The 12,997-nt window shown below is 41.6% G+C and overlaps 1 protein-coding gene across 7 annotated transcripts in view; it reads left to right on the top strand.

The window, feature by feature from the left end:
• SUSD6 (sushi domain containing 6) overlaps positions 1–12,997 on the top strand; it is a 78,043-nt gene that overhangs the window by 27,759 nt on the left and 37,287 nt on the right. For 4 of the 7 annotated variants that reach the window (XM_031593648.2, XM_031593650.2, XM_031593649.2 and 1 more), the window contains exons 3-4: positions 3,716–3,909; positions 8,264–8,293. In XM_031593648.2, coding sequence (XP_031449508.2) covers positions 3,789–3,909; positions 8,264–8,293 — 151 coding nt within the window. In that variant the 5' untranslated portion in view covers positions 3,716–3,788. The remainder of the gene's footprint in view (positions 1–3,715; positions 3,910–8,263; positions 8,294–12,997) is intronic. The other 3 variants (XM_090141131.1, XM_090141132.1, XM_031593651.2) reach the window with 1 other exon arrangement.

The raw sequence follows: 12,997 nt of genomic DNA, 5'->3' as shown, positions 1-12,997 counted from the left end.
GTTCTCCAGATTTAAAATGAAAACAAAATGACCTCTATGGCTTAAAGCAGTTAAGAATCTCCTCTCCCCTTCTTACTATATTTAAGAGAACTGCTGACTTTACTAAATATTATCTTTGAAAACATCTGCTTGGACTTCAATCTTCCTGTAACCCTTTAGCATAGGCTGTGGCATGTGAAATGGGTTCAAAGCGTTCTGTTTCCATATCCTCATGCAACTGTAGGCTTCTGCCTTGCTGCTAGGATCCAGCAATGAAGCCAGTGTGCTCCTTGCTGCTATGTATAAACAGGGGAACCGCTTTGATTTACACGAACCCATGAATTGTTAAGCTCTCTCCCTGAGAGTATGTTTCTGCTGATAAATGTGTGCACTGTACAATGTGTTGGCGCTACTAGAACAGGGAGAACACTTCATTTTTTTTCTTCCTGTTAGCTTCTGTTTTCTCTGTAGCACACCAAGCTGTGCCCTGAGATAAGGGCTGTCAGTCTAGCAAACTTCAGTTCTTTGTGGTGTGTTTATTTATTCATTTTTCATTGGCAGCCGTCAGACCAGATTGTAAGAATTCCTATGGGCTGTGGTTCAGTTGCAGTGGGATGGGGAAGTGGGGAATAGAGAAGGAATATTTTACTAGTGTGAAGCAGGTAATTGAAGATAGTCTTATCTGTATAAATGTGTGATGCTTCTGTTGGGAAGAAAAGGTTACCCCTGCAGCGCTACAGACCCTCAGTGAGTTGTTTGAGTGTTGCCAGTTAACTTCTGGAGGTGGAGGACTGAAAAGTTGTTATTAAAGCTGTTTCCCCATGAGCTGTAGGTATAAGGAATGTGCTAAAAACAACAATCAGCTTTCAGAGAGTTGAATGTCTAAATAGTTTCCTAACCAGCAGCTCCCCTCTGGGCAGAAAGGATACCTTCTTATCTAGTCAGAATCTCTTTTGTCTTCTAATTTTGCCAAGGGAAAGTCAAGCTGGGAACAAGTTTTGTAACTTGGTTGAAGCCTGAGGGAGGACTCCTGCAAGCAGTACCTGTGCCCATTGTCTTTTAACAATTCAGAGGGGGTTATCAATGCTATCTAGAACAAAATTGTTTGGCTGTCTTTGTCTCGTTCTCACATTGAGCAAAATCAGCTTAGTGGGATGTTTCTGTAGGCATGGCAGCATCAATTTAGACATTCCTTGTGGAGCAGCCTAGCATCTGACAGGCCCTATTCCTGGTAATGTGGGACTCGAGCAATATGGAGCTAAAAGGAGATGGGGAAAACACGCCTGGCTTTTTAGTAGAGGGGAAAAAGCAGCATGCTTTAAAACAATCTGTTAGTGAATCAAGAATTAGCAGTAGTTGATTTTCCCAGAATAAATTCTCGATTTAGATATCTATTGTTTATTGTTGAGAGACAAAAATTAGAGTACTAGCTTCCATGTATGATCTTTGGGTGTTGAAAATGCCTCTGAGACAGAGCAGCACACCTCAGGCATCTCTGTGAATGGATTATGTCATAATTGTGTTGTATTCCCTGCTTCTCCTGCCCACTGATGTCATGCATTAAGCCCTGACCCAGGGCAGGGAAGGCTGCCCTTGAATTGGCAAGCCTTGCGAAGTTTCATGTGCTAATAAGGCTTCATTAAGTTGGAATGGAAAGAGCAGACCTTTCTTGCTGTAATAAAACATCCGTTCACTGAAAATTGTGTGCTGCATTGAGCTGTAATTCCATGTGACTCAGAAGGAAGCACCCAACTGTTGGCCTGCAGTACAGGCCAGATGCTGACATGTTCCAGTTGAATAGAAACTTAAAATCCATGTGAGAGATTTGACTTGCGTGGAGGGGGCAGATGTACTGACTAGCTGGCTTGGCTCTCTTCAGAGGAGTGTTTTTCATGCTGTGGTCTAATTGCTACTGGAGGAAGTCTAGCAGGTAAGTGGCAGCATCCTTAATCCTTCCTGCTTGGTAGGAGGGCTGAACATGGTGAACAAAACGTTAGGTCTTCATCAGTAAAACATATTAAAAATGTATTTACTTTGCTACAAGTTTAGAGTGGGATAACTTCATTTCTCTTCCTCCCTCTCCAAATTAAGCAGGAAACTGATGGAGCAGGCAGAGTTTATTGTAACATCATCTCCAGACTTACCACAGGGCATTTCGAATATCATATTGAAATGCTATTTCACGCTGGGGATGTATACAGACAAATAAGTTCTCTTTGGTAGAGGCTAATTCATACAAAAGATCCAAATGCTAAAGGTGGCCTTTTTGTGAGTTAGATGTGAGCAGATCAGTGACATGGAAGTAGGGAAACTCTCTCCTCTAGCATCACTAGACTTTTATAATCAAATTCACATATTCCTTCCAATCATGCTATTTTGTTTTTTTTTTTTCCTAAGTAATTGGAAATGTGCATTGTGGCTGTTTGAGTTGTGTTTTTCTGGTTAATGCTGGCATGCTGGATCCCTGTAAGAGGTACTCAAGAGTCTCAAGGTTATATTGCCTTCTTCAGGTCTCATATCTGATCACACAGGATATGAAATGGTACAACACCTGCCTCTACTCCTCTTAGATTTATTTGGAGTTATCCAGCAGTTTTGAAACTTGACCTCCCCCCAAAAATCTCCCTTCAGTAGAAATATCCATTTAACTGAAGAAGCTGTGGCTAAGAGGGAGATTCCTTCAAAATTAAAAGCGTTCCTTTGGTCAACTGCAAAGAAAAGATGATTTCTGTAAAATAAATTACATTTTTTTCCCTGATAGCTTTAGATGTTTGCGTAAGGAACAGCACAGTAGAAGTGTTAAAGTGAATCTCTGTGGTTTTTTTCTTTTAACCAAATATTGACCAGATGTCTTTATACCAGTTTTCTCCTTTCTTTTTCTAAGTTATGAGCACTCCACAGATTTTTAATCTTTTTCAGGGGCTTTGGAGTCATGCATGACATTGTAATTCATCCAGATACCAAACTGTCAGAAGTCTTGCTGGCTAGCTCAGTAGGACTGTATACTTTGGAACCTTTTTTCACTACTGTCAGGGATTCAGCTTGTGCTGGGGTTCAGCCTGTGCTTTCTTGATGTCCCAGCTGTGACTTATGTTTTCAGTGCAAAAGTGTCAGACGGGTAAGGGCTGAATTTGTCAGTCCTCAGGTATGAGCAGTGTCACATCCTGCAATTTTAATTGCTGTGTTATGTACTGTCACATTATACCTGAGGTTTTCAGGCTGTTTTACATTCCTCCTCATGTGTGTTTGTCTGCCTGCTGGCTGGCTGTCAGATTTGCTGTGCCTCTCCAGGTGTTTGAGGAAGCATTTGATTTATTTATCCTAGCTGTCTAGTACAGTCTGCTGTGTCTTCTGAAAGGTGAGCGGGGTGTAGGAAGGCTGGCTTCCTTGAAACTGTTCTGAAACAAATTCTCCAGATACTGTATCCTCTGGGGTTGTCTTGAAAGAAAGATTTAAAACTAATTGTAAACTGGACAGTCTTTACACCTGAATTATTGGAGGTCAAGTGAGAAGTTCTGATCTCTAATATAATGCAGCTCCTTTTGGTATTTCCTGTGCACAAAGTTGTCTTTCCTGCTTTGATACCATGAATACTTTCTTAGTAAGTTTTCTGAATTCCAGAAAATGTGAAAATTTGTTCTTGTTTGTTTCTGAATTTCCCTTCCCATCCCCTTGGATGTCGTAAATATTTTGTTCGGTACTTACTGTTCTTCTGTCTTTGTGTTTTTTTTTCTAGATAGAGGTGCTCCTAATCAGCCAGATCTTTCAGGAATTTTTTTTTTTTTAGAAGAAACCTTGGTGGGTAAAAGATGTGCCATGGAATGGTAGCACCAAAGAGCAACACAGGATCATCTCTTGCCTTGACTAGCCATGGGTTGTTTCTTCTGCTAGTTATCTTTGGTAACTTTATTTTGGAAGCACAGGCCACAGGTAAGTGAAATCTTTGCTTGCCTGTATTGCAGAGGGGGAGAGATGTCTAAGTTTGGAAATGGCCTTATGTATTTGTGGGGAAACTGGAGGTGGTTGATGCATTTGCATACATATTTCAGTACTTGCAGGAAAAATTCCACCAGAGTTTGTTAAGCAAAGGGCAGTATCTGAACTGAACCAGTCTTGCATACTTCTTGATTACCCCAGCTTTTTTTCTGCTTTCATTTCATCTCTTTACTGCAGCTGGGGATGCCAGGACTGTCTTAAGAGCAAGCATGGACTGTTTTTTGGTTGAGTTATATTCTCATGTAGGCACTATTATTTATATGCACTGTAGCAACTGCTCATGTGAATTAGTTTTGGAAGCACAGGCTGGTTTCTGCTCTTTGTGCATCTGATGAGCCTGTTCACTGTTTGTGTGGCACCTTCTGACACTTGAGCACTCACAAAGTGTACTCCTCTGTTAGATCTCTTCTGCATCTTGGGTTTTTCCTCATTCCCCATGCTTGCTTCTTGATATCTGGTGACCAACTATGGTAAATAACGTAAATAGCAGTGGAATGGAATGACACACAAAAAGTCAAGTGACAGTCAGAAATAAGGGTAAGAAGAAAACTTATCGGTCACAAGGTAGTACATAATGAAATGTTTGTTTTCTTACCCAGTATACCCTGAAATGTGATCTCTTCTCACAGATCTGATGTAGTTTTTCTGTCAGTAGAGAGATGATTGATCGTGAGTGGCATGGGGTGGAGGAAAGAAGTTTGTATGTGTGCCTTAGGTGCAAGTTTTTGCACAGAACACTAGAGGAACTTATTCTCAAAAAGTCATATAGATTTGACTTCCATGCCTGCAGGTAATAGCTTGCTTTTGAAAACAGAATGTCAGTTCTTGACAGTAGCTCTAAAAAGTCTTATTTATTTGAGATATCACAGCACCTGAAAATGTCTGGTGACCAATATTTCTGAGCATCAGAGAAGATTGGTTTGGCCTCTGTGGTAGAGCAGAATAAAAGCTCATTGCCAGATGTACTCAAAGGAGAGTATCCTCTATAGAAAAGTTTAGAGGAGGAATTGATCTTTTAATATTTCTGTCTCCTCTAGTTAGAAGGGAGAGGCTGCTGAAATGAGAGATCCCAGACCTTTGTGTCTTCCTGGCTGGCCTGGCTTTGGCTTTGTAGGTAAAAAGGGATGTGTGGGGGAATTGCAAATGTGACTGACTGGCAAGAAGGAATAATCAGAATGTGAAAGGGACAAAGGTCTGTCGTCCTTGTTTTTTCCAGATGTTGTTGATAATATCCCAGCCTTGCTTCAGATATACACCTGCAGGATCTTCCCTACAGACTGAGTCTGGAACACAATCCCTTCCTGACACTCCAGGTTACATACTGCAACACTTGGTAGTTGCTCTGTAAATTAGTATGCAAATTCCTTGCACTGCATAGGGCTGCTGAATGGGGAAGGCAACCACAATCTGGCAAGCATTTTCAGTATCATTTTTGAGATATCTCATGTCATATGGAAAAAGCACTGGTTAAGCATGTCATAAGACCCTAGAATGGTTCTGCATCATTTCCCTTTCTCTATTCATTTTGATTCAGGACCTGAAACCCGTTGTGGTAAACTGATCAAGGCAGATCATCAGCTAAATAGGATTAGAGTGGCAAGACATGAAGCATTTCCTTCAGCAGAAGTGAGAAAGTGAGAGCGTGTGAAGGGAAACCCAGGATCATAGCAGAGGGCAAGGCACAAAGGGGAAAATCCTTGGGGGGGGGAGAGGGTAGAATGGGCTTCCATCCATAGACTCTGAGACTGGCAGGGATGGGGGTGCATGGCAGCTTGTTGTGGGCCCAGGGAGCTGCACCTGCAGCAGTGCACTGACCATGAGTAACGTTAATCAGTCAGCCAGCCGAGGAGCAGGGACTCAGATGGAGAGACAAAGAGCACTGAAGAGACGCTTGGAAAATCATCTTTCCCTCATCTTTGTCCCCAGCCACCCCCCTGTCCTCACTTTATTAGTTTACATAGCAAAAACACTCAAAGCAGCCAGAACAAAGGGATGTTAACACGAAACAAGAGATTGCATTAAATCTCCTGGTGGTAATGCTTATCTTGAATACAGGGCCAATGTGACACGTTCACAATTGCTACAAAAGATGAAGAATGTTCTCATAAAAAGACAGACAAGAATGGAGACAATGGGCTGGCTCAGCTCTGAGTGACAAAGTGGAGCTTGTTATTCATACGTTTAAAACCATATAATGCATATTGTATTGCGATGATTTTACTGTTTGGAAATGCTATTACTTGTCTTTCAGGAGCTTAGATACATATTTGTGTTCTGAGCAGGAATGTGTTCACTTTTACATGCAGTGAATACAGAGGGCAGACTGATTTCCAGTCAGTGAGCTTCTGGTCTCTCTTCTGCTAATAATTTGATTTTATTTATGCATGGATTTTTAACAAAAGTCATCAGCACTTTGTCTCAAGCAATCTGTCCAAGTATCCCACAGTGCTGTGAGATGAATGTGATAAGTTGCTTAGTCACAGAGCCTGCTGCAGAGTTTGGGGGAGCTGATTCCTTCTCACAGCAAGGTAGTCACAACCGTAAAAATAACCACTGCACGTATTGTAACACAAAACAAATGCAATATTTGGTGATGGGCGAACAATGAAGCTATGCCAGAAGTGGAGGATTTAGGAAGGCTTCAGTGCTCTTCAGAAATACTTTTTCAGCTCAGTCACTGTTGTGCCTTTTTCTCCTCTAGCAAGTTCTCCAAGATTAATTGAGGGAAATAACGAAAAAATTAGCAGAACGAAAAGGCTCTCTTCCAAGAAGAGCCTTGGAAAGCAAGGCTCTGAAATGCTGCAGCTTAATTCTTGTTCCATCTCTTCTGTTTTCTTTGAGGGTTCTTCTGGGATTTAGCTAAGTGCTTGGGTGCTTAGTAGGTAGAGACAGGGAAATGTTGGAAGTATTGGAGAGGAGGAATAACAACTGCTTGGTCTGCTTTGTTAAAATGTAACACTTCTCTGTTCTTTCTTTGTTGTCCCAATTCTTTCTTCCTACTTCCTCTCTCTGGCCCTTACAGGTTATTCCCCAGCTCTCAAAGGCCTTGTGTGTAATCACATTCGTAGCAGCCCTCCTGTTTGACCAGACTGTTTCTGAAAGGATCACAGCGGATCAGAATAAATTACTCATAAAATTTTAAATTTTTAGTCTTTAAAATATTCTGAAAGCTTCCTATCATCTGTGTTCTCAGTGGTGTAACTTCTCTTAGCTTCCTAGCCAGCTCTGTCAGAATGTAGGTTGGGCTTTTCATTACTGATAAGAGCATCACCTATCTTGAGAAATGCAAGTGAAAGTGTTAGTATAAGTATTAACACCCTGAATTAAACTAATATCGGTACACATAAGGGAGAGAGTTTGCATTATTAATTTTTAAAGGTTAATATTTAGACTTGGCAAATGTAAGTCCACTTAGTTTTAAAAGCAGCCTGATTTTGACTGATCACGTGTTAAATGCTATGAAGCTATCTATCCCTTTAATTTTTAGGATTGCCATTAAAATGATAAATTGGGCTTGAATAAACTGAAACGACTTCATTTCTGTGTATTGTCTCTGATGCAAATGCAGCCAATCTGCTGCATGCTGCTCTAAGGTCTTTTCAGTGCCAAGGTTATTCTGCACAGAAGCTCTTGGATACCACTGGTGTTTGTTTGTGTTGCAAAGAACAGCTTGTTAAGGCATACTCCAGCCATTGAGCAGATTCAGACTTGTTCCTATTCCTTGGGAATCTGTATGAAGCAGAGTTTTCCTTTGTTTCTAATTATGTGGTTGAAAGGAAGAAGTTTAATACTGCTGGGGATGAATTCAGTGGTCATGAAAACAAGGACAGTAGTACTGGATAGCTAGATAGAAATGTGGGGTGGTGTTGTGCATGAACATAGGACCTGAGTTTTAGTCTGTATGCTTACTATAATGCAGGTTTGAATAAATTATTGTCAGCCCATAGTGAGGAAAGGATGCAATTTTCAGTGTGAGTTCTTCTTCCATTCCCTTTGGAGAGCTTCATGAAAGCAGAGTGGCACAGAAGAGTATGGTGAGAAACTGTAGAGCAGTGGTGAGGCTGCCAGGAGGTAGATGCAGATGGGCCCAGAACCAGTCTAGTTAAGGAACACTCTGTTCTTACACTCTTAAACTGATTTCTGGGCAGTGCTTTTTAAGCAGCTGACTTGAAGGCAGTAACAGGAATCTCAGGTGGTCACACAGATTGTTGAATTTTAAACAGCTTGAATGGTTAAAGAATGAATTAAAGCAAGCATAATAATAAACTTAATTTTTTTTGTCTTTTAGGTTGGCTCAGCAAATCCAAAGGACCTGCATGTAAGTAAACTCTTATTCCCTGCTGTGCTATGAGAAATGAGTGAGATGTTTTACTGATTAACATAAGTGGTTATACAAGCTAAGATTCACATTTTTACTTTTATGCTGTGATGCATCTCTGCCCTGTTTCTGCTTTTATCCCTTATATTTGAGAGAGATGGTTGCCTTTGGTTTGAGGGAGGGAGATCAACTTCATATGTTCCACTGTGCTTGAAGGCACCTCAATGTGTCTTTATAGTATTTCATTTTAAATGACTCAAAACCATGTAGAGTGAATATTCACTAAAACAAAAAGAGAAAGTTATGCTGGTTGTGGGAGTTTTGACAGGGTGCTGGAGAGGATTGGAAGGATGGGAAGGGCAAGCTGAGGTGAAAAACCCTTTTATTTCCTTTAATCAAGAAAAGCGAATATCTCATCACAGAATGTGATTCTGGGTATATTGTATTGAATACTCAGCTTTTCATTTCCTGTGCTCAGAAAAAGTCTGAAGCTTTTCCTGTATGTGTTACAGAGGTATGTAATTTTAGGAGGAAGTGGGAAGCATACTTGGCTGTCTTGATTAGTTCTAAATATATATAAAAAAAAAAGTGTAGATATTTGTTAAGTCCAAAATGTGATCATCCTAGTTTGAATCTTTCAATTTTCTTCAAGAAAAGGGAAGACAGGAACAAAGTCTGGTGGGAATGGATTCATAATTAAGTATTTGAAGGTGAGGGAGGATAACCGTACCGCCTACCAAATTTTGATCTTCAGATGGAGAGAGGAGGAGAGCAGATGGAATCCTCTGTGAATCCTGAATTTTTAATCGGTCTGAATTTTACTCTTGGCAAGACTGATATAAGACAAGCCTAGTGTGAATGTGCCATCAGTTCTTGGCCATGGTTTCTAGCAGGAAAACAAGCTAATTTAGGAAATAGCTCAAGAACTGCCTGGTCCAGCTAATTCAGCTTCTTGGGCTACTGTGAAAAAGGTAGAAACTGATAGGAGCTTTGTTGTAGAAAGAAAGCTGGAGGGGAGCTTCATTCTTCAAAAGAAAGTACTTGCAACTTTAGTCCAGATGTTGGAGTCCCCTGATGTCTGGTGCCTGCTACACTGAAGATACAGATGGTCTGTCTTCTAATGCAGCTGCCTCCTGTCAGTCTTCCTTCTTTCTGTATTTGAGCCTATCTTTTGGGAAGAGTTTGAGTTTGTTTCTAGGAAATCGCCTAATGGCAGGACAGAAAAGTTTGCTTGTGATTACTTTGTGCCATTTGACGTTTCCTTTATTATTTCTGCGCCTATTTACAGTGGTAGTGAAAGCATTTTTTTTTTTTCCCCAGATATGTTGAATGCTTTTCCCTACTTGTTGGACTATCTCCCTTTCATCTGTACAACTTGTCCTTGCTTCTCCAGGCCATTATATTTATTACTGTAGCAGCACAAGCAGTTGCCACCTCCTGTTTTTATTGCCACCTATTACTGACCCTGCTGCAGGAATGACAGAACAAAAGTAAATTTGCTCTGAAACTGTAGCAAACTTCAGTCTGGGCTGTTACTGCAGTTACTGCTGAAATAGCTGGTGTGCAGTATGTAAATCTGTGATGTCCATGGCATACTTAACGTGGGCGATGAGGACATGTAGAATCATAGAATCGCCAAGGTTGGAAAGACCTCCAAGGTTATCCAGTCCAACCATCCACCTACTGCCAGTATTTGCCACTAAACCATGTCCCTTAGTACAGCATCTAAATGTTTCTTGAATGTCTCCAGGGATGGTGACTCAGCCACCTCCCTGGGCAGCTTGTGCCAGCACCTGATCAGTCTGAGAAGAAATTTTTCCTGACATCCAACCTGAATCTTCCCTGACACAACTTGAGAGCATTCCCTCTTGTTCTATTGTTGTTATGTGGGAAAAGAAGCCAACACTCACCTCACCACAACTTCCTTTCAGACTGTTGGGGAGAGCAATGACGTGTCACCTAAGCCTGTTCTCCAGACTGAACAATCCCAGTTCACTCAGCTGCTCCTCCTAAGACTTGTGCTCCAGACCCTACATCAGCTTCATTGCCTTTCTCTGGACACACTCCAGGGTCTCAATGTCTTTCTTGTAGTGAGACAAGAACAGAACACAGCATTTAAGGTGTGACTTCACCAGTGCAGAGTACAGAGGGATGATCACCTCCCTGCTCCTGCTGGCAACACTATTTATTGTACAAGCTGGGATGCCATTGGCCCCTTCTGTCACCTGGGCACACTGCTGGCTCATGTTTAGCTAAGTATTGACCAACACCCCGTGGTCCGTTTCTTCCACACAGTCTTCCAGCCACTCTGCCCCAAACCTGTAGTGTTGCCTGGAGTTACGGCCAAAGAGCAGGACTTGACATGTGGTCTTGTTGAACTTCACCCCATTGACCTCAGTCAAGTGATGCAGCCTGTCCAGACCCATCTGCAGGACCTTCCTACCTCCAGGCAGGTTGGTGTCATCTGCAGACTTACTAACAGTGCACTTAATCCCCTAGTACTAGGGCAACGTGAGTAGCTATAGGCAGTATTCAGCTTTTGTAGCTGAATCTGCCCAGGCCCTGTGTTAAACCAAGCAATCTGTGCCTTGTTGAGGACTACTAAAAAACTACTGGTAACAAGCTGCTGAGAGTCAAGAATGAGGATAGGATGCTGAAAGACACTTACTTGAACAAGCTTGAATGTGTTTGTACTGTCATTAAAGCAATTGGAACCTGGTGACTGGACTGTGACTTTGTCTCAAGAATGTGTACATGCTTATCTGTGTGTGTTGATCTGCATCTAAAAAAGCATTTTCCTTTTCAAGAAGAAAGTCTGTGGAGAGCGTTTTTCTTCCTCTGCAAGTAGGAATTTCCCTGAGGTGAGTCTCTGCTTTTGCAGAGTGTTTTGTTGAACTGGCAAATGGCTTCCAGATGAGAAATCTTCCAAGGGATTTGAAAGATTACCTTAGATATAGGGCTGTTTAGATGAGTTGTGTGATGTGCCAGGTAGATTGGGCTAGAGGGGTTTGTGCCTTAAGCTACTGAAGAATAAAATGAGCATTCTGGCCCAGTGTAGTGTGGATCTTCTTATGATGGAAGGAAGAACAGAGCTTTGGGAGTTCCTGTGCTGAAGAGGCTGTGAGGATGCTTGTCTGCCTTGGCCTGATGATAACGTTTTTAAATCCTGTGTGTTCAGTGTTCACTGTCTAGCCAGTCAGTGTAATTCAGAGGGGAATATCTTTCTCCTCTTGAAGAGCAGAAAGACATGCTGCTGCTTCTTTCTGAAATGTGTTTTTGTTCTTACCCAGTTAAAGGAGAACAATGTCTGATTCGAAAAATACTGTCTAGAGAGAAGTATACATCTGATGGAGGATTTCTTGAATTCTCAGCCCAAGGTCAAAGAAGGAACACAGTAGGCCTGATATGTACACAGAGTTGTAACTAGAAAGCCAGAAGCTGCTGCTGCTTATACAACTTGGAGGAATGCTTTCCATGTCCTGAGAAAAGGACTGGCATAGGAAGTTTTATGTCTGATACACCATTAGAAATAATAAAACTGTTTTGTGATCTTACCAGTGTTGCTGTTCAGATGACAGTGTAGTCTGGGAAATATCAGCTGTTGAGATAGTAAGTTAAGTTTTGCTGCTTTAGGTAGTGCTTTCCTTCAAAATATTCTAGTTATTTCTGGAAAAAGGCTCTGAGCATAGGAATAGGACTACAAACAGATTGAGATTTGTAGGAAGGTGACAGTATAGGCTGAAGGTGAATGAGGAAGAAGATCCTCAGAAGAGGGAGAGAGTCAGGAGAGTTCAGGAAAGCAGTAAGGTGAATGTTTCCTCAAGTGGAGTTGTGAAAAGTTCCTGCTGGTTTAAAAAGCCAATTAGTGGATTGGTGATTAAGTAGCGTAAGTCCTGGAAGAAGGTAGTGTTTTAATTTTAGCTATACAAGCTGATTAGAATGGTTGAGAATAGTATGGCCTTGAGAGAGAGAGGACTCTGGTAGAAATGTATGCATGTGTTCATTTTTTTTAATTGTCAGATAAATGTCTTAATGCATGGATATGCCTTTACAACATCAAGCTTTTGAGTCTTTTCTATATGCAACAGCACTGACAAATGAGACTGGCAGAGCTTAAGAACTCAAGATTACAAAACATATGTGCCCTCAAGGGGCTAGAGCTTCAGGGAAAGAATTTCCTCAAGGCAGGAGCAGAGCGGGATGAAGATGATGCTGGAGTGCTGGCTGGCTGCCCACGGGTGCTCTGACATTACAGCTGGGGGATCTGGTGGAGAGGGAAACTGAAGGATAGAGCAGCTATGTGTGAAATAAAAGACAAAGAGGAATTTCAAATGGGAGTTGCTGCTGTGTTTGGAGAAATGTCCTTAACTTTCTGAGAAAGTTCTGCTTTTCTTGGTTTGTTGTCAGTTTTATAGATAAAAACTGCTTTGCTCTTCTCCTTCACGTGCTACAGTTGTATGCTGTACCCACTGGAGAGGAATCCGTAGTGTAAACAAATTAAACCTATTAAAGCTGCTAGACACTGGATCTTTGTCAACAGTAAGTATCACTCCTGCTGGTGGTGATATTTTCCATGTGGGGCCTGTGTGGCATTCTGTATGGTATGAAGTTAGATCAGAGTAGGTAATGTGACCTCTGGTGCTGCCAGTTCATTCTGGATCACCTGCTGCAGAGGCCTTTTGGAAGGTAATTGCTGTGTCATGC

The sequence above is a fragment of the Phasianus colchicus genome, chromosome 5, assembly GCF_987193195.1.
Source record: "Phasianus colchicus chromosome 5, bPhaCol1.hap1.1, whole genome shotgun sequence".
In the NCBI taxonomy this organism is placed as follows: Eukaryota; Metazoa; Chordata; class Aves; order Galliformes; family Phasianidae; genus Phasianus; species Phasianus colchicus.
This window is presented reverse-complemented; position numbering and strand designations above follow the sequence as displayed.